We start from the raw sequence: 26,673 nt of genomic DNA, 5'->3' as shown, positions 1-26,673 counted from the left end.
GTTTTCCAGGTTAAAGGGTTTACAAAGTAAAAATAAAAATATCAGAGCCCCATATACCCCCCCCCCCCCATATACCCCTCCCCACCCCCTCAAGACATACACAGTTTAGGCACACGACAGCATTTACATATAACACAGCACTGAGCCCGCATGTAAACAAATGGACGTACAGGTGCAAAACAAAGAAAACAAAACACAAGTTCTCACATGTGAATAAGTAAGATGCAGATAAAAGAAACAGGCTCATATAAAGCAGGTGAAATTTACGTAAAGGAAATCACCACATATATAGACAAATAAGATGCAGATATATAATAATCTCATATAAAGCAGATAGAAGGCCAACAAAAGAGCAAACTCTTGAATTTAAAACAGCTAAAAGTGCAAAATATATGGAAGTGCGTATAAAAACACGTAAATGATGATACGAAAGCAAGCACAATTAAGATTTGTAATGACGATAAAATAAAATAAAAGTAAATTCTATAAAATAAAACACCATAAAATAGTAACATAAAGAGCAAATATAAAAGTGGTGCAATGATAGCAAAGGAAAAACATTGTTAAGTGCAGGCCATCCTGTAAAAGTGAGCTTTAAGGAGGCACTTAAAAGCTGCAGTGGAGTCTGCCGATCTCACGCTGAGGGGAAGGCTGTTCCAAAGACAAGAGGCCGTGACCGAAAATGTCATCCTTGGTTTTCAATTTGGTCGCTGGGACAGCTAAAAGTTTTTGATCAGCTGACCTTAGGGGCCTGGCTGGGCTGTAAGGGGTTAAAAGCTCTTTAATATACTCTGGAGCCAGACCATGGGTGGCCTTGTAGGTAATTAGTAAAATTTTAAAATGTATTCTAAACTTATTTGGCAACCAGTGCAGTGATGCTCAAACTGTGGTGATATGACAGGACCTCCTAGATTTAGTTAATAATTCTGGATAAGTTGCAGTTGTTAGACTGAGTGGAGTTTAAGCAGGCAGAGAGAGAGTTGCAGTAATCCAGGTGTGATGATATAAAAGCGTACATGACTTTTTCTGTGTCATTAAAATTGAGCATGTGTCTTATCTTGGAGATGTTTCTTAATTGATAAAAGGAAGTTTAGATGATGTTTCTGGTATGCCGCTCAAAGGATAAGTGGCTCTCAAAAGTCACCCCAGGGTTCTTTGCCACGGGCTTAACGTTGGTACTAAGTGAACCAAAGGAGGACTGTATCTGTAGTTTGTGATGCTCTGGACCAAAGATCAAAACCTCTGTTTTTTTGCTATCAAATTGTTAGAAGTTAGCTGCCATCCTGTCCTTGACACTGGATAAACAGGAATGCAGTGTGGTTAGATTATTCAGTTCATGTGGTTTAAATGAGGGGTATAACTGTGAGGTATAACTGTTTATCATCTGCGTAACAGTGAAATGAGATGTGTTGCTGAATGATATGTCCGAGGGGTAACATGTACAGTGAGAATAAGATTGGTCCCAGAAAAGATCTGCGGGGCAGTCCACAGATGAAGATTTAAATAGCTGTTGAAGATTTAAAATCCTGGATGGATACAAAAAAATTCCTGTTTTCCAGGTTCCACTCCAATGCAGCTCCAGTGATTCCTGTCCATTTCCTCAGTCTCTCTATGAGAATTTTGTGCTCTGTGGTGTGGAAGGCTACACTTAAGTCTAGCAGCACTAAGGCAGAGCAGTGTCCAGAGTCTGCATCCAGTAATAAATCATTAGTCACACGAAGGAGAGCTGTTTCCGTACTATGTGACTTCTGAAAACCATTCTAGAATTTTTCAAGGATTTTATTGTTCCTGAGTGCCTCTAGGAGTAGTGTCAAAACTACTCTCTCTAATATTTTTGAAATAAATGACAATTTGGAAATTGGCCCGAATGTTTTGTATGTCAGCCGGATCCAGTGTGGGCCCTTTCAGAAGTGACTGAACACATGCCATCTTAAAGAGGTCAGGCACACATCCAGAAGAAAGGGAACTGTTTATAATAGTGAGCAGATGAGGTGAGATGGCATCCATTATCTCCATCAAAAATTTAGTGGGGAGGGGGTCAAGTGGACATGATGACATGCCCATATGTGGCACAGTGTCAAAAAGGTCCTGCAGTAATAAAAGAAAAAAAAAAAACAATTCAGTAATTCCAAGTGAGGGCTGGGGATATCCAGAGATGTTGCAGGAGGAGTTATATGTGCTCTGATATTGTTTATCTTATTAATAAAGAAAGTAATTACAGAGGGGAATGAATGTTCCTGCTGTGTGCTCTTTAATAACACGAAAAGGAACCTTCTTTTTATAATTTGTCTCCACTAGAGGTGTACAGAGATGTCATTATCTGTCTCTGTATCTGTATTCGGATAGTAGACTGGAAGTGGACATGGTTTATACCAGAAGTCACATTAAAACTGTCTGAATCCCACCACCACAACCCCTTTAATTGGGGGACGTTGAACAATCAGAAATTTTAAAAGAATTTTGTTTTGCATTGGAAATAGAAACTATTTAGAGTCAAGATATATAGAAAAATAATCTTAGATTCCAATGATGCTGCGTTCACGATTCTTGATGTGTTAACGTCACTGCAGTTCGCTAGGGAAATGTACATTACTATTTTACAACAGTAATTTGCGCTTACTCGGTGGGAGCGACTGCAGAATATAGCGATCACCTCTCAATAATGTGTAATAAATGAAACGACTGGCGACTGGGTTTTTTTATTTAAATGGAGGAAATTAACACATACCGCTAAAAACTACAGGTTGTGGGGGTAAACCAGCTGCCACACCAGGCGTTTGTCTCGCTAGTTCCTGCACCTGACTACAGTGGGTAGTGGTGGGGGGCGACTACAGAATGTAGCAATCACTTTTCAATAATGTGTATTTGATATGAATCGATTTGAAGAAACATAATGGCTAATGTACGGACATGTCAATCATGGGTTTTTTCCCCGAATAATAACGAGTGACTTCAGGTAGAAGAAATATCTGCATTATTTTTGCTTTCCCGAATATCGTATTCAGATTCAGATACATCCCTAGTCTCCACAGTCTGAACCACAGTGTCAAACAAGATGCACATATGATCCAACATCGAGAGGTCTCTGAGAGACATATTATTTACATTTAGCCCCAGGGTAAACACTAAGTCTAATGTGTGGCCACAGTTGTGAGTTGGGCCCTTAATGTGTTGAACCAGGTTGTAAGATTCAGTGATATTTAAAAATGCTTCAGAGTGGTGACTTCAAGTGTCATCAGTATCTTTGAAAACTACAGCCAGACCTCCTCCATGACCACTGACCGTAGGAGAGGAAAGTGATTCAAAGTTTGGGGGGCACACCTCAATCAGCTGACTAAATTCCCCAGGCCGAAGCCAGGTTTCGGTTAGGAATAAAAAATCTAAACCACTTGAGATTATGTCGACATTTAATATGAAGGTTTTGCCTGACAGTGACCTTACATTAATCAGAATCAGATTTATTGGCCAAGTATGTTAACACACTCAAGGAATTTGGTTATAGATATAGATAAAGTGTGTGGTAGTGCAAACAACGGTTATGTGCATCAAGTATGGGAGTGAAATTGTGATGGATGAGTATTTGTGCAACACGGTATTTGTAGATGTGAAGCAGGGTGTCATAGCTATCTGAAGAAAGAAGAGTAGCTATGGCATTGCAGATAATACTGGTCAGCTGTTTGTGAGGGTGATGGCATGAGGAAAAAAAACTGCCCCTGTGTCTGGTAGTCTTGGTATACAGGGTTCTGTAGCGCCTGCTGGAGGGGAAGAGTTTAAAAAGATTGTGCCCAGGGTGTGAGGAATCTGTGATGATTTTCCCTGCCTGTGTCCTGGTTTTTGAAGAGTACAAGTCCTAGAGGGTGGGCAGGGGAGGCACATAAACAAGGCACATTTAACAGGTTGTACATTAGACTCTTGACCGGCCGCTTTAATATGTCTTAGATTGTGTGGATTAGCACTGTTGATTCTTAGCTTGCCGGGTCTGAGCCTAATTAGTGTTGATATTTTTATAGAGCTACACATAGGGCTTGGGGATAATAATGCTGTGTGAGACAGGGGAGGTGAGGCTGGTCTTTGTTGGTTCTGGGTCATTTGTGGTAGTGCTACAGGGGTCAGGTTTCGCTGTAAGTCATTTGTGGGTGTGGTTTAATACAGAGTACGAAATGTTATCTGCCAGAATACGTGCGCCCGGACCACTGAAATGAAAACCATCCCGGCCACAGAGGCAGCTGCGGGTTCCAAAAAAAAAAGTAAAATTATCAATAAATATAAAATTGTGCACTGTGGCACCTGACTGCAGACAGGTGTGGGGACTTGAGATCCTGCTGAACTGTTCAGTGCCTTTTCTCAGGGCAGGGACTGGGCCACAGATTGAGATTTTTTTTTTACCATGTTCCTGCAGTACGTTTAAAAGGCAATTAAAATCCTGTTTTAGCAACTCGGCCGTGCGGTCATGGATATCGTTTACTCCAACGTGAATAATTACGTTTTGCGCGGAGGAGCAGTTATTCGTGACATTTGAAATTTTTGCTGTGATGTCCGAGACTTTAGCTCCAGGAAAAGAGAGAGTTTTACCTGTTTTCTTCTTTACATGTCTCTCAATGGAGTCTGCGATTATTAGTGAGGATATGGGGGGGGCGGCGGCAGTGGGGCGTGGCCTGAGGAAGCTGTGGGGGATTCTGTGGGGAGACGGTGGGGTAACAGGATACTTTTACACTTCCAAACAAAAAAACAACAACAAAAAAAAACAAACAAACTGAAAAACAAACTTCCATGGGCAGGATGACCCTTGACTGTGTGTAATTTTGGACAGTCAAGGGTCATCCTGCTGTCGTTTTTGCATCCTTAAACAGTGAGCTATGGACACCTTCCCCAGGCTGCAGGTGAGCAGTGTTACTATGTATCAGATATGTGTATGTATTCAGAGAGAAACAGGCATGCCAGACATGAAATTCACAATGTTCTTCTAGAGCAGTGACCTCTGACCTCTGTAGGTACTGAGATGATACAGTGGGATTCTCATAGAGAGAGAGAGAGAGAGAGAGAGATTGACAAAGGAGAGTTGACGGATGCTGCAGGAGGAGAGAGAGACAGTGAAAGAACAAAGGGAGAGAGAAAATGGAATGAATGGGTGTGGAACAGGAAACTGTGTATCACACTGACAGATGTGTGTGTGAGTGTGTGTGTGTGTGTGTGTGTGTGTGTGTGTGTGTGTGTGTGCTCGATGTGTCTTTAATATTCATGTATGTGCATGTTTGATACTCTGGTGTCAGCTTGCAGGTATCAGGGGAATGTGTGGGTAGTATGTTGATCTGTATAGATCCACTTGCAGTGAGACCACACACACACACACACACACACACGCACAGTTGTCTGTTTTCACCCTTTTTTATGTTATATTTCTCCTTAATCCATAATCAATTTTTTAATTACCCTAGCAATCATGACACTGTACTTCTGAACACCTTCTCCCTGAGTTTTCTTTTCTCCCTCTCTCTCTCTCTCTCTCTCTCTCTCTCTCTCTCTCACTCTCTCTCTCTCTCTCTCTCTCACTCTCTCTCTCTCTCTCCCTCTCTCTCACTCTCTCTCTCTCTCTCTCGTCTTCTGATTATAAATGTCAAAACAAATGAAACATTGACCTGTGATTCCTGTGATACTGTAAACAGTGAATGCCTGATAAAAACTGAACAGCTTAAATGTTGCTCTCACTACGTCTTAATCTTAGGAAGCTGTTGCTGTTGCTGAATTTTTATCCCTGAATATGCGTATGTATCAATGTATAAGTAATGTAATTCTGAGGTAGCAATATTATTATAAAGGAATTGTGGTTTTCCGGATGAAGTCTGTCTTAATTCATTGAAACAATGTGGAGAAATTTCTGAAATGTGTAAATGTTATGATTCTGAGAATGTGTTAATGATTAATACCATTACAATTTTCTGTATTAAGTCTGCCTTAGTACTGTGGAACATCTGTCTCCCTACAAGACGCTAATGGAGGAGAAATTAGATAAAGTACTCCAACTCTTCTGATTTGCTATAGACCCCCCCCCCCCCCTCTCTCAGTGGCACTATTGCTAAAGAATTGATAATTAAAAAGTGACAGCTGTAGTGTTTCTATGGAAGGACAGAGGACAGTCTAACAGCACCATAACACACAGTGACATGACAGTATTAAGGTTACTGTCGGAGGGGGAGCACACTCTTTCTCTCTCTCTCTGTGTCTCTCTCTGTGTGTGAGTGTGAGTGTGTTTCTGTGCTGTGTCTTGATGAGAGCAGGAAGAAGAGAGAGACATAAATAAGTTGTGTGAGACTGTGGAGGTCCCTCTGGCTCCAGCCCTTTATATGATAATCAGCTCTTGCCTTCATTTGCATTTAATTCTATTTAAAAAATATATTTTACCCCCGAAATGAATGGGGTAGGTATGCACAGAGAGAAGTGTCTGTGTGTGTGTGTGTGTGTGTGTGTGTGTGTGTGTGTGTGCGTGTGCATGCGTGTGCATGCGTGCATGTGTGTGTGTGTGTGTGTGTGTGCGAGTGAAAGAGAGAGGGGGAGAGCAAGTAGGGTGTAAGAAGTAGCAAGTAAGAATATTTCAAAATTTTGAACCGCTTTGATAAGCATTGTCATCTTGTGTCAGGTTGTTCGGTAGTGTTTTCATATAAACAACTTACTTTCTTCTTTACGTAAATGTAAATGTCTAATTTTCTCAAACCAAACTGACATCTTGTCATCATCTACCTCAGACCCTTTGAAAACATTGCCACAACATTGTCAAAATGCACACACAATATCCCTAATCACTGTGTTTCCCTCATGGCCGTTTAACCCTGGCCCTCCTCCCTTGAGATGGTGGGAACAGGATTATGAATGAAAGAGAGGAGAGCAGACAGAGAGAGAAAGAGAACTCATTCTTTCACCGCGTCCTTGTGCTCTCTCAGGGGAGGAAAGCTGTTGGCTTCTGTACAGCTTTCTCTCTCTCTCTCCCTCTCTCTCTCTCCCTCTCTCTCTCTCTCCCTCTCTCACCCTCTCTCTCTCTCTCTCTCCCTCTCTCTCCCTCTCTCACCCTCTCTCTCTCTCTCTCTCTCTCTCCCTCTCTCTCCCTCTCTCTCTGATTACCTTTGCTCTTAAATAAACGGCAGTCAGCCATGCAGAGGCAGTGTGAAGATGACAAGATAAAAATGATGTATGTCATTCCCCCTCCCCACTTCATAGAAAAACACACACACGCACACATACACGTACACATACATACATGCACAGAAGTGATTCTCACACACTCTCCTACACATGTTCACATACATACACACACACACACACACACACACACGAATGCTGTAGACTCTGGTTGTCCTTGTCTTTGTGCTGTGGGATCATTTTGTGCGGTTGAGTGACTCTCAAAAACGTCCACCATCTCTTACACTGACCCCACTGATAGGGGCGCGTGTGTGTGTGTGTGTATGTGTGTGTGTGTGTGTCTTCATCGCCCATGTCTGTGTATGCTCTCCTGTGACAATCTTGGAAGTGAACAAAGGGAAAAAAGGAGGAATATGAAATGGTAGATGAATGGATGGTTGATGTTCCTCTTTTCCCCAGCTGGCCTGTGCTTGTAGGGCACTTTCCATCCGTTTTTCCAAAGGCTGGCCCCTGCACTCTTTTGCTTCATTAAGCATCCCTCTTTCCTCTCTATTCTCTCACTGTGAGATGGGATGGTGGAGGAGAAAAAAAAAGGATTGCGAAAATGAAAGATAGAAAGGAGAAGATAATTGAAAATCGGATCTCAGGCAGTTTAGCCGCAGTCTGAATGTGAATTCGCCTCTCCTCTCCTCTCCTCTCCTCTCCTCTCCTCTCCTCTCCTCTCCTCTCCTCTCTCCTCTCCTCTCCTCTTCTCCTCCTTCCTCTCTTCTACTCTCCTACACCTTTCCTTTCCTTTCCTTTCCTTTGCTCTGTCTTTTCTGCTCTTGCACTGATGTGTTTTTCAGGGAGAAGTGAATGGTGTTCCTTTCCCAAGCTTTTGATTACTTCAGATAAAAGAGCAGTGGCTATTTAATAAACACACACACACACACAAACACAAACAGAGAGGGCCCAAATTTCTGTGTGGGTCCTCAGAGTGAATGGTGTTGTGTCTAGAGAACCAATCAGAAGTTGAATAATTTAGGAGTTCATCTTTGCTGTGAGAGATGGCCTTCTCTCAGTCCACTGATCAAAAAAACACTGTCATTAAAAAGTCAAATGTGCCCGGACACCTTAGTCCACATCTCTCTCTCTCTCTTTCTCTCATTCTCTTTCTCTGTGTTTTTATGTGTCTGCATGTTTTTGTGCATTTGTGTGTGTATGCAGTTATGTTCAACCTGCATAGTGTAAGCCACAGAAATATCTGCAAACACAACATAGATGGTTTGGAATGATTGATTGATTGATTGATTGATTGATTGATTGATTGATTGATTGATGTAGTGGTATTAGGACAGGTTGATGTATATTGTGACATGTGAAAAATAGTCTTACAATAAGTTTTTTATTTTGTCAGGGAATCAGTTTCCTCCCTAAGAATTTATACTTCATAACGTCTTAATTATAAATACTCTATCCATTTGAGTCTTTGAAAATCAAGTTTAGAAACCTCTTTTCTCCCTCTCTCTCCCCATCCTTCTGCTGTTCACTACATTCTGCCCTCCATCACTGAGTCGTTTTTTCTCAGTGCATCACTAATATCAGAGAACAACCTGCTGGCTGGGTCACACAGAGAACAAGAGAAGGAGAGAGAGAGAGAGAGAGAGAGACTGAATGAGAGAGAGAGAGCTGAAGAGAGAGAAGTAATGAAATCAGAAACAAAGAGACAGTGCTGAAATGAACTCAATCAAACCAACAGAGAGAGAGAGTGAGCAATGAAGAAAAAGTCAGAGAGGGAGAGCAGGAGAGAGAGAGAAACGGAAAAGCAAGCAACGGAGAGGGAAAGAGCGATGGAGCCGGAGACTCATAATCACAGCCTTGCTTTGCTTGGTTAGAGAGACACTGAGGGAGGAGAGTGTAGCTGGCCTTTTCAGCTGATGTGGGAGCAATCAGACCGGCATTGTGGTAAGCAGCTGGACCTCTCTACCGAAACACGCTAGGGCGTTCACCCCTTAGCCCAGCGCTCTGTGGGCAGTCTGTCTGCCAAAGCCACACCAGCCCTGCAAATTACCCCTGCTTATCTACCCCCGCTCACACAAAAAGACTCCACTTTACTGCCCCCCTCCCACCCCCAGACTGCCTAAAAAAAAAAGTCTTACCAAAGCCAGAACTTTGAATATTGTTTTAAATGTCAGGTTCTGCACAGATACAGTACAGGCATAAATGCAGGGCTCGTCCATGAGTGATATTTCTGGCATAGAAGAGGGAGAGAGCGATTAGTGTGTTAGTGGAGCGTGTGTGTGTGTGTGCGCGTGTGTATGCGTGTGTGTGGAAAGAGAGACGGGTTAAAGAGGCGTTAATGTGTGTGGATTGTGTGTGAACTCACACAGTTGGAGGCCTCTATAATTATATCCCACAGAGTGAACAATCAGAGAGAGCACTGGTGTTCGCTGAGTTTTCTTTGCTGTTTCTCTCTCTCTCTCTCTCTCTCTCTCTCTCTCTCTCTCTTCCCCTTCTCTTTTTTTGTTGTTATGAGCAAAGTTTGCGGTGTATGACAGCTCAGGGAGTAAAATAGAACAGAGAACAGGACAGGATGTGATTGTAATTTTTAAAAGTTTGACGAAATACAACATTCTGGTAAATCTCAAATTCAAAATAAGGCCATGAACAGCCTGGAGAGTTTGGAGACTCAGTGGTGCTGTAGAGAAACCATTAGTTCACTTGCTGAAGATAGCTTAGTTTTTTGCTGCAGAGTTGGACTGATAATTCACAGGCTTGCAGGGAGAGAGTTTGAGGGACAGAGAGAGTTTGTCTTTTATTTTTAACATTGACTATTAAATTAACTAGAAATCTTAAAACTACTGCTTAAAGACATAATAGAGCACGTATTTCTCTGTCTCTGCTTTCAGTGACGTTCATCTCTCCAGATAAGAGGGTCTCTGCAAATCTCTCTCTCTCTCTCTCTCCCTCTCTAATGCTATCATTCTCTGATCTTTTCTCCCCACTTTTCATTTTCCACTGGAGTGTGTAATGTACACTCCACTGCTTCATACTGTGTGTGTGTGTGTGTATTAGATAGACAGAGTTTATAAGGGGACAATTGGACATTTCAGGGGTTACAGGCCAGAAAACGCAGAGGGTATCAGTGGCTTTCACTTTACGCCTGATCACTCAGACACACACTGACTCTTAATCAGGATCTCACTAAAACACTATCAATGTCCCAGTGGAGAGACCAGTTAAGAGAACCACACGGAAAATCACAGTCTCACACACTCACACACATTTACTGACAGACTGCTTATTAATGAGGATAGGACATTCATTGTGTGTGGATTTAATAAATGAAGTCTATTAAAGTCATATATTAATTATGATTCGGGAAGGAAAAACCCAGCGTTGTTTTTGTTAAACAGATTATGAATGGCAGCTGGATTTAACACGTCATTCTTAATCATGTTTAACATCTCTTTTTCTCTCTCTCATACACTCATACATACACACACACACACACACACTCACACGCACTCAAATATATTTTCTCTCTCCCTTTCTCTCTCTCGCCATCATTGATTTTGGCCTGTGGGTGCACGTGCTCTTGTGTCAAACACTGAAACATATTTGTGTGCTTGTCCAACAATAGCTGAACAATCAGACTTCTTTTCTCTCTTCTATTTCACCTCCTTATTCCTGCATTAGTCTTTGCTCCTTATGTCCTCTTCTTTTTTTCTCTCTCCTCCCCTCTTTTAATCATTTATAAACCTCACTTTGGCAATTACAGTGAAATGAATCAATATAATGGAAATGTTATTATAAATGCCAGAATATGAATAATAATGAAAGTGCAATATTATAATATTATGTTAATGATGTAATTAATAATTAAACCACGGGATCCCATGGGGAATACACTGTTTTACCGCGCAGAGGTCTGTCCCACATCTGGGACTCGCGGTTTGAATCCAAGCTCCCTCGCTCCTGTCTGTTGTGGCCGTGAGTGTGAGGGAACACAGTTGGCTGTGTGTTCTCTTAACCAGGAGACTCAGCCAAGACGACTCTGTCTCTCTCTCTCTCTCTCTCTCTCTCTCTCTCTCTCTCTCCCTGTCTCACTGAGAGCCGGTTACATACGACCGGTGCCTGTGTGGTCATGGATAGAGCTGAGTCAATAGAGCTGTCCTCTAACTGGGCTATTTTTCCTAATGAGATCAGGCAAGTCACAGTGTGGAAAAAATGTGTGTGTGACTTTACATAGCGCAGAGGAAGTGTGTGCTAGTTTCATTCACCTCACGCTGCACTGGAAAGATGCCAGGAAGAAACAGAGGCAGATTAGAACTAACTTTGCATGGCTCCTACTCTACGGCTAGTCTCTCATAGCTGGTATGACAATGCTGTTATGTTTATTACCATGTTATGTCATGTGTTATAAATATGTTATTAACAATTAAAGTCCTTTTACATTGCTCCCTTCTTATATTGTTTGAATAGCATACTGCTGAAAGAATTTCAGTTTTTGTTGTCAGGATATGGAATTTCACTCCTGATGCAACCCTGTGCTTACTGCCATCTCTTTTCAGCTGTGAAGGATTCTGCCTTTTCCTTTACCTCTATGTCTCTTCTTTTTTTTTTTTACATCTCTGATCACAGCATGTGTCTTTTTGAAGTGCGTGTGTTTGTGTGTGTTTTGACTTGTCATCTTATGTTAGCTTATAATCAGAGAGACTCACTCACAGTACATATTGTATCTCTCCCTGTCTCTGTCTCTCCTTATTTGTGATGTATTAACCATATCAAAATCTTTTGGACTTTGGATTGGTATCTGTAGACTAAGGGGAGAAAGCCTTTGATGGGGCTAGACAAACGTCAGTGATATTTTTTTTAATCTGTGTTTGTTGATCTGGGGAAAAGTTTTATTTCATGGGTTAAATCTTAGCATGCTCAGAATGACAGGGGCTCTGAAGACCAGTGAGGATCCACAGAAGCATATGACACCGTGTCCTTGCCTTTCAGCTTTGACTATTTTTTTGACTAGTCCTGTACAGTTTGACTATTGAGTCTTTCCTGTGTGTGTGTGTGTGTGGGTGCGTGCTTGCATGTGTGTGTGTGTGTGTGTGTGTGTGTGTGTAACATAGCAAGTTCAAGAGATTTCCAGTCTCGGGGTGAATTGTTAAATGGTTTGCAGATTATGTGAGTGTTTATGTTACTGACTTGGGGAGTTCACAGATCCTAGCGCAGAGATATCATCCTGAGGAAACGCTGCCAGTCTTCTTCTGTTAAAGCCAACTGCAGTCAGAGTGGACTTTTGCTTTATGAAGCATAGCAGAGAGAGCTATGAGTCTCCGTTCTGATGGCCTGCCGTGGCAGCCCGAGAGACACAAAGTTATGGGGTTACACATGGGTTCTCTGATGTTTTCAAGACCTGGAACTGGCTCTTTGGGAAAGTAAAAGCAAAGCTGTCAGAATGGACATGGCTACTGCCACAGTTCTCATACAGGGGTGATTTGGTTAGCAGCTTCGCTTTGGCTCAAATTAAAAGTCAAGGCTCCTCCACAGCGTTGGCTGACATAGGACCCTTGTGGATTTTTTTTCTGATCAAAGTAATACTGACCAAGGGTTGTGAGGTTGCATTTGGTTAGCAAATGTTTGATTTGGAGTTCAAGGCTTCCCTTCTTCAGGCAGAGTTAAGGCAGTTATACCACCAAAATGCTTTTTGTTGTTGCTCTCTGTTTGTTTGTCTTTGTTGTTGTTGTTTTGGAAGAAGTCGGCATTCTCTTCTTTGAGGCTGGAGGCACAGGGCTTGACTGAAAGGTTTAGCTAATGCAGGTGAGCTGGGGATGTGGCTGGGACCGCACACGGTTTAAGGTCAATGATAAAAGCAGTGTCAGTCCTCCAGGGACCAGGAAACAAAGGGACCTCCTGTGGCCCTTAAGGAGCCTCTCCCCTTAATCCGTTTCTGCAGATGGCTTTGTTGGGCACGGTCATGTTGTGAGGACACCTACTTTGTGAGGACAGTATAGTCAAAGTGGTCCATTTGTGGAATAAAGACCTTGTCTCTTTATCTCATGAATGGATCACTTTGACTACACATGTCCTCACGATGTAAGTGAATCCTGCTGAGATAGTGTCACAGCTTGTTTGTGATTTGTAAGGACCAAAGTGAACATGAATATGTTAGTCATTTGCTTCCATGTGTATTGTACTATGTAATAATGTCGTCTTTTATCACTGTTTATATATTGAGATGTAGAGCCTTCCTGATGCCTTACTGGAGATTTTTGTAACTGCGTAATTTAACATTATTGGAATTACCCCTCCTTGCTGATTATTAAAGGATTATCAAAAGACCCCCCCCCCCCCCCCGACCCACCCTCTCCTCTCTCTCCGTCTTTCTGTGTCTCTCTCTGACACAGTGATTACTGATGCAGCGAGACACACTTGTCTACTATAGTGATGATGACTGCATGAAAGCAGGCAAGAGTGCGGGAAGAAAACCAGCAGAAGCAGCAACAGTGAAAAAGAGAGGAGAGAGAGAGAGGGAGAGAGGAGGGGGGAGAGACTGATACACAGACACTGCCTCTGTGGTCTTGTCTGTCACTTTTTGCCCTTTGCTCTCTCCTCTTATCTCATCTCTCTGACCTATTTCACTACAGCACAGCAGTGTCTGTGTATCAGTGTGAACATCTACTGCTGATTTTTGTGGATGAATAATAATTTTCAAAACTGACCTTTGTGTAATATTACTATGCTCAAAATCAATTATCTAACATTACATGTTTTAATTTTGGGTATGAGAGTATACATCATAACAGTGTGTGTGTGTGTGTGTGTGTGTGTGTGTGTGTGTCTGAGAGAGAGAGAGAGAGAGAGAGAGAGAGAGAGACATCCTCAATCTTTGTATATATAATAATTAATAATCACACCCTAATGATCCTAATAATTGCATAGTTTCTAAACACATGCTGAAGATACATAATTTCTTTCATGAGTGGAGTCTGGGATTTTGCTTTGATAGAGAAATCAGACATCAGTCCTATATGTGTATATTCGGTATAAAGCTCATAATCAGTGTTCACCCTGTGTTCACTTCAGATCAGCTCTCTGCCATGTCTGTATGTGGCTAACAATATACAATACAATTTCAAATGAGGGATCTTTCTCTGTTAACTGGATTGTGTAACCAGACACTAAAATCCAGTGGAGGGAAAGATTAAGACTTCTTATCGGATCACCCTTGTGTCTGTCCTGTTGAAAGTGGCAAACCATACATCAATATTTTACTCATATTTTAATCTCATAATTGCATAATGTTTCTTCTTGTCAATCATTTCTATGATTATTTTTTTTCCAGGATGATAGTTGTAGTTTACACTACAGCTTACTCTGCGTTTTTATGATTCGGCAATACTGAACTGAGTGATCTTATTCTGTGTTTTTACGATTTGACAATACTGAACTGAGTTATCTTACTTTGTGAAAATGATGCTCAGATGAATCCTGAATGCTGTACATGTTTAACTTCCCATCTTGTTGTGTGTGTGTGTAGAATACTCCAGTTGGGACGTCAGTGTTCATGGTCAATGCTACAGACCCAGACCAGGGCACAGGGGGCAGCGTCCTGTTCTCCTTCCAGCCTCCATCTCGCTTCTTCTCCATTGATGGAGCAAGAGGAACAGTTACTGTCATTAGACCTCTGGACTATGAGACCACTTCAGCTTACCAGCTCACTGTCAATGCTACGGTACTGCAAGTACACACACACACACACACACACACACACACACAAAAGTGCACACACGCGCACACACACACACACACACACACACACACGCACACTATGGCTGTGTATCGGCAAGAATCTGGTGATACGATACGTATCCCGATACAGGGGTTACGATTCAATGTACTGCGATACATTTGCGATACTGGAAACAAGGCGATACACTGCGATTTTTTAAATCTAATTTTAGATCCACTCGTTTAATGTTAGCCGTTTGCTGTTCCATTAGCGGTACATCAGAATAGTGTCTTGCTTAGTGTGGTCTCAGATTCGTTGTGCTCCCCAAGTATTTGATTTTGGCATGGCACATTTTGCAAACGGCATGGGTCTTGTCGATCTCCTTAGTGCCTTCTATATTGTGGAAGCCAAAATGAGCCCACAGTTCAGCTCCATATGCCGCGGGAGCTGATCTAACTCTTTTAGATTCAACCATCAGTGGTAACGCTAACGCTGACGTTAGGTTTGCTAATGCTAATGTTAGTGGTACGCCCTTACGCTACTTCCTGTCTCAATTTATATTGTTACGTTGGAGTGGAAGAGTCAAATGGCTGAAGATAGATTACAACTTTGCCATCTAGTGGTCGGGGGTTTAAACACAACACAAAATGAACCACTATCTGCCGTGAATGTTTGCGTGTAAACTATTAATTGAAAATTGATACAGTGTTTGTGAGAATCGATACAGTATCACAAAACATAATACTCACAATACTCAAGTGTATCGATGTTTTCTTGCACCCTTAAAGCACACACACACACACACACACGCACACAGACTCTCACACACACGCACCTCATCTAACCATTTCATCTTACCGTGTCAATGCTGCGACGCTACACTCACATGCATACAGTCACACTCGCGCGCGTGCACACACACACGCACACGGACCCACACGCATGCACACACGCACGTAACACACACACAAACACACACACACACACCCCACCATGGACATACATTCATATCTGCAGTATGTAAGACTGAATTAGATATATTTATACAAACTCACTCTTACTTTGTGTTTATTCTCCACCTCAGGATCAGGATAAGAGACGTCCTCTGTCCAGTCTGGCTAATCTGGCCATCACTATAACTGATGTGCAGGACATGGATCCCATCTTTACCAATCTACCCTACAGTACTAATATAGAGGAGAATTCACCTCCGGTCAGTCCACACACCCTGTCCCTCTCTCTGTAACTCTTTCTCTTCTGCATCTTTACCATAATCACTCTCTCACTGTTTTTGTGTGTCTCTGTCTAAATCTGTGTTTGCATGTATGTGTGTGTATTTTTTCTTTCTCTCTCTTTCTCTTTCTCTTCTCAGCTCAATGCATGGCTCTGTTAACTGGATTGAATTGAATTGAATTGAATTGAATTGAATTGAATTGAATTGAATTGAATTGAATTGCATGATGTACAGAGTGAGAGTCCTGAGGAGATGTGAGGTGATAGGTAGAGGTTTGCGTAGAGATGGAGGCATGGGGTGTTGAAAGCCTTACTGCAGAAGTGTAGGTCAGGAGCGTGGAGAGAGCGAGAGAGAGGAATAAGGTAGTGAAAGAGTGACTCCAGAGCGATAAGGTATTCATAGAGGTTGAAGAGTAAGGTTTTGACTGGAGAGTGACAGCAGAGAGACAGTAGGGTAATAATGAGAGGCAGTATTGCATAGCATCCGTCTGTGATGCCGTGGAAATGTTATTGAAATGTAATTGGAACACTGGAGTTACAGTCTGCCTGTGATGGCCTGATGCCTCCTACCAAAGGTCACACAGACCTGGATTTATCTGTTATAACCACAAACCTGATTTACTCAGCTAGTCAATCCCGACTGTGTCTGTGTGTGTGAGCAAATTCATGTCTAGTGTAGAGTGTGTTTGTCAGTCTAGTTTGACTAAAGACACCAGCAGCACACCAAGAAAAGGGAGTGTATCAGTTCAGACCTGGCTAATCTATAGCACACCTTTATATATGAAGCGCTCTCTCTCTCTCTCTCTCTGTATTTGATGTCACCATGCTGCATACACTGCTCCATACATTCTGCCATGTCCTTTCAGTTTTGGCCCACCTTTTAATCAGTGTACCCTTTCTCTCTCTCTCTTTCTTTCTTTCTTTCTTTCTTTCTTTCTTTCTTTCTTTCTTTCTTTCTTTCTTTCTTTCTTTCTTTCTTTCTCTCTCTTTCTCTCTTTCTTTCTCTCTCTTTCTCTCTTTCTTTCTCTCTCTTTCTTTCTTTCTTTCTTTCTTTCTTTTTCACTAAATGTCATTGCTGTATGCATATTAACAGGGTGTGACGATGTGGGGTTGGAGGGGGGGGGGGAGGAGGTTCGTTGTGAAAATGATCTAGACCCCCTAAAGACTGGGTCACTGGGTTTAATGGGTTTACTGGTGCATTTAGTCTCCCACAGCAGTGGCCATTAACGTCACTGTATTACAACTGCTGCCTCAAATTCTGAATTCTGAGGATTGCCAGATCCACTACCTGTTTTTAAACTCTTAAACTATAACTATACACATGGTGCATGTGTGTGTGTGTGTACAAATGTAGTTGCTTTATTTCAGCAGGTAATCTGTTTTGATCTGTCTCACTGTATCAGGTAGAACTGTACTGGTCCTCTGCTCTTTCTGCAGTTCTTTACTGCTCCTGATGGGGGTGCTGTTCTTTTCTCTGACTCCACCCCACAAGTCTAATAATGCACAACTAATTTGGCAGTATTAAAATTCAAGACTTCAGGGTGCTGAAGTCTTGAAGTTCTAGACTGAATGTTGAAAATTACAGGTTGAAATCTACCTAAAATAAATAATTGGATGTAAATTTTTCCATGTCCAAATGGACTTAAGCCCACCCCAGCTGAACTCAACCAAAGTCCGTTGGCTAACGTGTCCACATATCATGGTTCACCACCACTGAAACTTAGAAATACTGAAACGCTATTAAGTGTTGGTCTGCATTATATTTGTGTTATTTAAATCAAATTGTGTTATTTAAATCAACATCAAAGTTTTCATTTTGTACCTTAAATCTGTTCCATTTTAGAATTGCATTTCAGTATCACAAAAACACACACAAATGGATGTGTGTATGTTTTCACACAGGCTTCAGCACACAGGTTGATTCGCTGAGCCTGAATACACATTTAGACACAAACTGATATCAAACACACAACTCTGTCAGAAGTCATTTTTCAAAAACTACTTTCTCTTGTTTTCTTTCTGTCTCTTTCTCTCTCTCTCTCTCTCTTTTTCTCAAACCTACCTGCCAAACATACAGTGGTTTGATGGTAGATGAGCGATAAAAACAGATTTGTGGGAGACAGAGTGAGAGTTTTCTGTTTCTTTGTCGTCCTCGCCGTTTTTTTGTGTTTTTGTTGTCAGCATGGCATTTAGAGGCTTTTTAGGGACAAACACAATTTGGCTGTCAGTGTGGTGATCTGAATAGGTGCTAAAGGATGGAGGAGAGAGGAGGACGATGGAGAAAGAGAGAGAGAGAGAGAGAGAGAGAAATAGAGGGGTGAGAAGGAGAGATAGAGGTGGAACAGATGGAGAGAAGGGAAAATGTTTGGGATGGGGAGGACAGAGAACAAGAAGTTTTGGTTGATTGAACATTCCACTGGTGCGAACAGCAGGAGAATAGCACTCATGTTACTTCGGCTCCGTTTCTCTCTCTCTCTCTCTCTCTCTCTCTCTCTCTCTAAAAAGGCCATAATTGATTGTGTAGTAATTGACTGGTGACAGGAGGTGCTTTTGCAGAAGCAGAATAGACACAGAACTTAGACACAATTTATCGGATCAATGAAAGGCAGGCAGGCATAGAGACAGGATCCAAACTGACCCCACCCTCTTTAAATACCGCCACTGTGTCTGATCGAGCATCAAAAAAACTCTTCAAATGGCTTTTCCCTTTCTTCCCTTATGTCTCTCTCTCTCTCTCTCTCTCTCTCTCTCTCACACACACACACACACACATATACTCTCTCAGTGTAACACAAATTCAGACACTCAGCAGGGAGGTTCTGAAACAATAAGACAAAGACAAACAGAATAAGGACAGACAAACTCTGTGATGTTGTGAATGTTCATTTGCCTCCTTTTCTCTCTCCTTCTCTCTCTCTCTCTCTCTCTCTCTCTCTCTCTCTCTCTGACTCTCTCACTCTTCATGCTGAGTTTTCTGTCTTTGTCTTGTCCAGTGTTCACACTTCTTTTTTGTATGTAAATTCTCTTTGGCACTTTCAGGTGTAATTGTCAATGAAGAGCTGTGTTGCTTCACACAGCACTATGACAGTGTTTGCGTCTCTCAGCAAGAGCTCAATTGTGTGAAATGAGAGGAAGATTTGACATTGCAAATTAACGAGTGAAAGTATGTGTTTGTGTTAGCAATGAACTTCTTTTTGCTTTGTCGTGAATTGTATGTGTGTGTGTGTGTGTGTGTGCGGTCTGGTCTAACACTCTGTGAGTTAGTGTGTTTGTGTGTGTGTGTGTGTGTGTGTGTACAGACTGGTCTTATACTGTGTGTGTTTGTGTGTGTGTTTACAGGGATATGAAGTTCGCAAGATCACAGCCATCGATCAGGACCAGGGCCGACCTCGTGGAATCGGATACACCATCGTGTCAGGTCTGTTTCCTGTTCTGTACACACACACACACACGCACACACACGCACACACACACACACACACATACACACACACTGCATATAAATTATGGTTATGCAGAATCAGAGTGCCAGAGGACCAAAGATGTGTGTGTGTGTGTGTGTGTATGTGTGTGTAAACACTGACTCACATCCTCACATTCAGGAGGAGGGATAGCATGGCTTATGCCACTATCAGCATGAGACAGACAGAGCGAGAGAGAGGAGAAGATAAAAGAGAGGAGAGGAGAGAGAGAAAGAGAGAAATAGAACTGATGGACACTGAGGGGGTAGATGGTGAAAGTACAGTGTGTGTCAGTACTGAGTGTGAAATGTGTTTGAATAGGGAAGTGGGTAGTTGTCCATGTTTGTCTGTGCGTGATATAAATTGGTGGGTAGTGTGTGTGTGTGTGTGTGTGTGTATGTGTGTGTTTGTATAATATAAGAAGATTGGTGTATGTAGAGCTGTTGTCTGTGTGCTTTGAAGCAGGTGAGAACTATTTAAAAGCCTGTTCCCAGTTCTCAGGCACTCAGTGACAGTCACAGAAGAGGATAAAAATGAGGGATAAACAGAGACAAGAGTGAAAGAGAGAGAGGGACAGTGAGGGAGAGAAATTGCATTCAGGATTGTTTGGCTATGTTTGTATGTAGTTACAGATGTATGTGGCAACAAATGCCTGTGTGTGTGCGCGCGTGTGTGTGTGTGTGTGTGTGTGTGTGTAGAGGGAAGGACTGTGTCGTTGTGCAAGTCTATGGTGCGTGTGTGTGTGTGTGTGTGTGTGTTTGATTTTTTGACCTTGCGACCTTTCGACCTCTCATTTCTGAGTCTGCCTCATTGTAGTTGTGGTTATCTTTGCCTGGGCATTTCAGGATATGCCATCTGGTCAAGTTGGCACGGTGCTGAGATAGAGATGGAGGGAGAGAATGGAAGAATGAAACGATAGAGTGAAGACGTCACAGATGCCCATACCACCTGTTGAAAACCTTAAACTGTTTTTAAATTATGCCAGATCAATGCTTAGAGCCAAATTAACCCTCAACTCATACCAGTCGATGCACCAGACAACCAAATCTACCCTTAGAATATTGCAACCCATCAGATGAGCCCTTAGAATAAAATAGCCAATTAAATGAGCGCTTTGAATATACAAGCCAGCCACATCCGCACCTTTGCAATACGCTAAGTCAAATCAATGCACCAGTAAGTCAGGATCCACTTTACCACATTTGTGGCAATGAAATCAAATGCACAATAGCACTCCTGTCAGTTTTGATGTTTACTCTAAAAAACTAATGTGACAGAGCAGGGGGTCACTACAAACTCCTGCAAGGATCCAGCCTCTTTAAAGTACAACCATAGCGTTTGTCACCTCTGTGTCCTTACCCGACCCAGGGTTCTCAGCAAGACCTGAGAAGGTTGGATGGAAACCCAGAGTAGTGCTTGGCTCTGGCAGGGGCAGAGTGAGTTTACTGCGCAGTGATCTGCTAGCTGAGTTTGGATGTGCACCTTCTGGTAGCAGGTTCTGGATGTAGCAGCAGTGGGTCAGAGCATTGCCCTATAGCCTGTCTAAAAGAGGGCTCTGAGCACAAGTGCTTAAAACAGTCTGTTTATGTTACTGGTTCAGTGGTGAACACTCAGAGTAATGAAGGGAAAATACAGATTGAAACCAAGTTTAATATCTGATTAAACTTTTGATTAATTAAATGACAACATTCCTTTTTGGTAAATTTTAGAAATTGAAATTAATGGAAAAAAAATAATACATGTTAATTAAGAAAGTTTTATAATTAAATGTTGACAACTCCTGGGGAACAGTCTGGGGACCATTCACTAGATGAGGATTTGAAGATATGAAAAATCCATTGGAATATGCTATGTTTTAAAAACTCAGCTCACACAGTCTGGTTTACCCAAGGTGGATGACCAGGGCCGGTCCAAGGCAGCTTGAGAGCTGACGTGGGAAGCTTACAGGTACTGGGGAGTCAACAGGTCCACCTTCATCACCGACACAAGTGACAGAGACACAACAAAAACAGTGCTTCGGCATTGGAAATCAAATTAATACAGGTTTCACTGCAAACATATATATATATATATATATATATATATATATATATATATACCCACCTGCAGCAGTATATGGAACAACAAGCTGGCTGCTGGCTTGGACAGGGCTGGAGCCAGCTGGTAGTACACACTGGTAGTCAACCAAACCCCTGTCTTTTCATCAGCTAACGCGCTAAGGCTGACCAGAATTGTATTGTCCTATAATAACAGGAACATTCCCTTTAATGTAAAGGAAGTACAGTCCTCAGTTTCACCACAGATTCCTCACACATGGGTGGAACGCGTCTTCTTCAGTCCCCAGAGTACTGCTTTCCTGCCCACACTACATCCTACGCAAGTAACCAGTTAAAACCAGTTAACTGGTGGACTAACCAGTGTGTCACTTCTCTGCATTCCAGAATACAATGAGTGCGCGCTTAATTAATTCCAACTGAGAAACCGACAAATCCAGAAGTAGTTCCACTGAGCCAGTGTAGACAAAAAGCTCCACGCCACACACCACTATCACTCTGTGACACTGAAAAATGTGAACATGTGATTTACTCAGGAATGGAAATGGAGCTGACCAGTCATATCACACTCTAAAATATATTTGCCTGAGCCTGCACAGTAAATCACTCACTTTTTTTTTATTCATTGAAACCCTTTACTCCCCCTCCCCTGCAAATCACATCAGACCCTTTGTTTCATCATAACTCTAATACTTTACAGAGCATAACTCTCAACATATGGAATGATTTATCAGCCACCACCCCTCTCTCTCTCTCTCTCTCTCTCTCTCTCTCTCCTTCCCTCCTTCTCTCTCTCTGTCCCTCTCTCTGCCTAATACAGAAATACACAGAAGCAGTAATGAGATAATGCACTTCCTTTCTCTTTGTGAGACACACTGAGTTAGTCTGGTCCCCTGTTGGGAAAGAGCTTAATGCTAGATATAATCATACAATCACCATTGCTTAAAGAGATAACGATACCACAGAGCAACAAGGTGGGCAGCACAGAGGAGACTCTGGGTGTGTGTGTGTGTGTTTGTGTGTGTGTGTGTGTGTGTGTGTGTGTGTGTGTGTGTGTGTGTGTGTGTGTGATTGTGGGCATCCTCAGGGAGGCGTGTGCACGTCCTCAGAGACTGCTCTCATTAGACGGGTAATTTAGATTAACGAGGTTTTAATTGAGACTGTGATCTGTGTTAATGATCTAAACACTGGAGACCAGTGTGATCCTACCCCTCCTCTCCCAAGCCACACAGCCAATCAGCCGTTGGCTGCCTCCAGGAGAGCAGCACTCTGTGGAGGCTGTTTTCATTGTCGTCCTGTTGTTGTTTACATTACTGTCACTCCCTTGACTCAAAGCTTAACACGTTTGAAGTCATCCAATTACCCACAATGCAGCATCTGTTTAATTCTAACATACACGCCTCATAAATACTACAGATTTCATTTCATTTCCCTGATCTGTTGGAAATTTGTCCATTTCAGTGAACTCAAAAGAGTGTTAATGTTAAGAGTGTTTGATACATTGTAGTGTTTTTGTAATCTACACTCTTTGGAGTGAATGCAGTTATGCATTCAGACAAAGTGCATTCAGACTCCTTGAGAGTAAATACTGATGATAATATTATATATGAGTTCATGTTAATGTGACACAGAGTAACTGAAATGAACTGTAATTCAGTGAAACTTCACACTCTGAAATCTACACTCACATTTTTCGGCATGCAAGCATTACTGTGAGTAATTCTGTTGATCCTGTCCTGTGACATCGTTTTGACATTGAACTCCACATACAGTGGCCAGTGAGAAGAAGAGTTACCGTGACCAGCCCACATACTTTGGGGAACAAGGCCCCTCCTAGTGCCTCCCTGTGCCACCTGGACCCTCCTAGGTGGCACAGCTTTGATTCAAATGGTGAATCTCAGATGTGGGACATGGGAGAGGGGCTTTACAAGATATCCCACTCCAGGTGTTTGTGGGGGGTGGTGGTACTTGTCATCTACACATCACTTGATGTGAGGCAATAGATTTTTCAGAAAAAAAAAAAACTTTTGAAAAATTGAGGAGTAGCCTATATGCTTGGTTGTAAGTTTAATGTTATGGATGGAAGAGTAATCTATATGTTTAAAACAGAATGGAAGCCTGCATGTTTAATGGGTTGCTGTTGGTGATATCTGAAAGTGGATATTAAATATACAAATATGGAATCGTATGAGTTGATTCCCATTGTATCGAAGGAGGTTATTATATGGATGCCACATTCTGACTTTGTAGCTAATGAACTCTTTGTGTTTGTACAACTCACACACACACACAGATGCGCGCACGCGCACACACACACACACACACACACACACACACACACACACACACACACACACATTCTCTCTCTGTGTGTATGTCTCTCTGTCTCTTTGTCTGTCTGTCTGTCTGTCTGTCTGTCTGTCTATCCCCAGCTCAACCTCTCACTTCCTCCACATTCTGCAACAGCAACTTAACCTCTATTCACGCCCTCTCTCTATCCCACTCACTGTCTCTATTCTCTCTCTCTCTCTTTCTTTCTTTCTCTCTCTCTCTCTCATTCTCTCACTCTCTCTCTCTCTCTTTCTTTCTCTCTCTCTCTCTCTTTCTTTCTCTCTCTCTGTCGCTCTCTTTCTCTCTGCTTGAGTACTCAGTACCATAGGGTTTTCCAGAATGGCCAAAGTCATGTCATGTCACAAAAGAACCAGTAGCCAGATAGCATGTGTGTGTGTGAGTGTATGTGTGTGTGTGTGTCTGCATGTGTGCGTGTACATGCATGTCTCTATCTATGGTAACCGGCAGCATAAAATCCCAGTTGATGCGCTCTCTGTGTTCCATTAGGCCCCAGGTCCTGCTCCACTCCCCTCTCCCATTAAGCCCCTGAATCCCAGACGCGCCACGCCGCCCCCTGCTGGCCCGTGGGTTCCCTCAAGGCTAGAGTTAAGAGTCTGGGAAAGTCACCGCTGCTTTTCAGAAGCAGATATGAGCAGCCCTGCTGAGGCTTGGGCCCTGGAGGAACAGATTTCAATAAGTCAGATGGTTGGGTGGACCTCAGAGAACAGATTTCTTCAGCCCTGCAGAGAGAGAGTGAGAGAGAGAGAGAGAGAGAGAATGAGTGAGTGAATGAGAGAGGGAGAGAAAGAGAGAGGGAAAGAATTTTTCGCGCAGCCTAGATATACGGGGTCTTATGGGGTCTTTCTCTCTTACTTATGATTGTATGTCTGTGGATGTATTTTTATGTGTGTGTCTGTGTGACCTTCTTCTCTACTTCCTCCTCCTCGTTCTCCTTCTTCTTTCTCTTATCATTATAACTTATCTTATTATTACCACTGTTATTACTGTTATTGTCATTGTTTTGCCAAAACTGTCATCTCAGTTTGACACCTCATCAATGTTATATACACAGAAAGATGCACAAGTTTTCCTGAGACTACTGCTAGATCTTTTGAAGATACACACATACATGCAACACACACACACACACACTTGTTTTACAAGATCCTACAGGTCAAATTTGCAATGTCTCGCCATTTCTCAGCTGGTTGTCCAGATAAGTGGAAAAGGGGATTATTCCTCAAATACACACACACCCACCCATCTACCCACCCATCCACACACACACACACGCACGCACATGCGCACGCACATACGCACGCACACACACACACACACACACACACACTGTATTCCACACTGATAGTACCATCTGAGCTGGTCAGTATGTTATGGGCTGTAATACATCTATAATCTGAGCTCCCTGCTCCTTGTCTCTCTCTCTCTCTTTCTCTCTCTCTAAGTCTTCTTCCCTCCCTCACTCTGTTACTCCCCCCCCCCCACCCCCCCCCCCCCCCCCCCACACACACACACACACACACACACTCATACACACACACACACACATGCACACAAAGAGAGGGATTTCTCTAACTTTTCAATTAGACTCAGGGGGGTTTGACTATCTCTATCTGTACTAATCTTTGACACACAGCTGCGCTCTCTCTCTCTCTCTCTCTCTCTCTCACAAACACACACACACACGCTCTCACACACACACATTCTCTTGCACACACAGAAACAGTCAGACACACTCAGAAAGGTACTGAAGAGCAGTCACTTGTGACTTGTGCTCTCTCACAATAGGCAGAGTGTGTGACAACAAAATCCCTCCATCTCTATAGACTTTCTGTGAATCAGTGATGTGCAGTAAGAAAAACACAGTCATCTTTTCTCTTAATCTCTCCATCCGTTGAGCAGAACTATCAGAATCTCAGTGTGTCGAGTCCTGGGCCGTCTCCACCTCAGGGCAGAGATGTTCAGCCCGATTTCACCACACAACCAAAATGTCTGTACTGGTCTGCACCAACTCAGCCGTTTCTCCTATTTTCTTTAGTGTTATTATTGGTAGTGGTCATGGTGGTGGTGTTCTAGCTGTAATACTATATTAGTAGTAGTATATTAGTAGTTGTAGTAGTAGTAGTGGTAGTAGTATTAACAGTGTACTAGTAGTACCAAGTAGTGGGGGTATAATACTAGTCAAAGTTGTAGTAGTGGCAGTATTCTTTCCTCATTATTATTTTATATCAGATGTCAATGTGGATGGACCTTAAAGCTTTCGTCAAGACTGAAAATTCTTATATAAACTGAAGCGCACAGACCCACACTCACACACACACACACACACCAAAAACATGGCCAAATAAAAGGCTGTGTGTTCAATCATCTGTGGATCTGTTTTAAAGAGTACAGTTGACACTTTGAGCAGACAGATCAAAGTGTCCAATCTATTTCTTGGGGTTTGATTATCGCCCCTCGGGCCTGGAGGCTCTGGATCGATGAAGCTTCCCTGTGACCTGGGTTAGAATAAGCTTGGTGCAATGTGTCTATGTGTGTAAGTGTCTCTCTGTGTATGCCTGTGTATCCTTGTGTGTGTGTGTGTGTGTGTGTGTTTATTTCAGACCCAAAATAAACATTCCACTGCCTTAGTTGTAAAGTATTAATCAATTGATTTTTGTTTATTGCTATCACTGATTGAAAAATGTCACTGTTGGAGCTTATATTGTTTTATGTTTGTGTGTGTGTGTGTGTG

At 42.4% G+C, this 26,673-nt stretch overlaps 1 protein-coding gene across 1 annotated transcript in view; it reads left to right on the top strand.

Annotated features, from left to right (window-relative positions):
- cdh23 (cadherin-related 23) overlaps nucleotides 1-26,673 on the top strand; it is a 172,409-nt gene that overhangs the window by 50,270 nt on the left and 95,466 nt on the right. Inside the window, exons 6-8 of the mRNA XM_030770929.1 lie at nucleotides 14,651-14,845; nucleotides 15,927-16,055; nucleotides 19,415-19,493. Of these exons, the coding sequence (XP_030626789.1) occupies nucleotides 14,651-14,845; nucleotides 15,927-16,055; nucleotides 19,415-19,493 (403 nt within the window). The remainder of the gene's footprint in view (nucleotides 1-14,650; nucleotides 14,846-15,926; nucleotides 16,056-19,414; nucleotides 19,494-26,673) is intronic.

Source organism: Chanos chanos, chromosome 4 (genome assembly GCF_902362185.1).
Source record: "Chanos chanos chromosome 4, fChaCha1.1, whole genome shotgun sequence".
NCBI classification, from domain to species: domain Eukaryota; kingdom Metazoa; phylum Chordata; class Actinopteri; order Gonorynchiformes; family Chanidae; genus Chanos; species Chanos chanos.
This window is presented reverse-complemented; position numbering and strand designations above follow the sequence as displayed.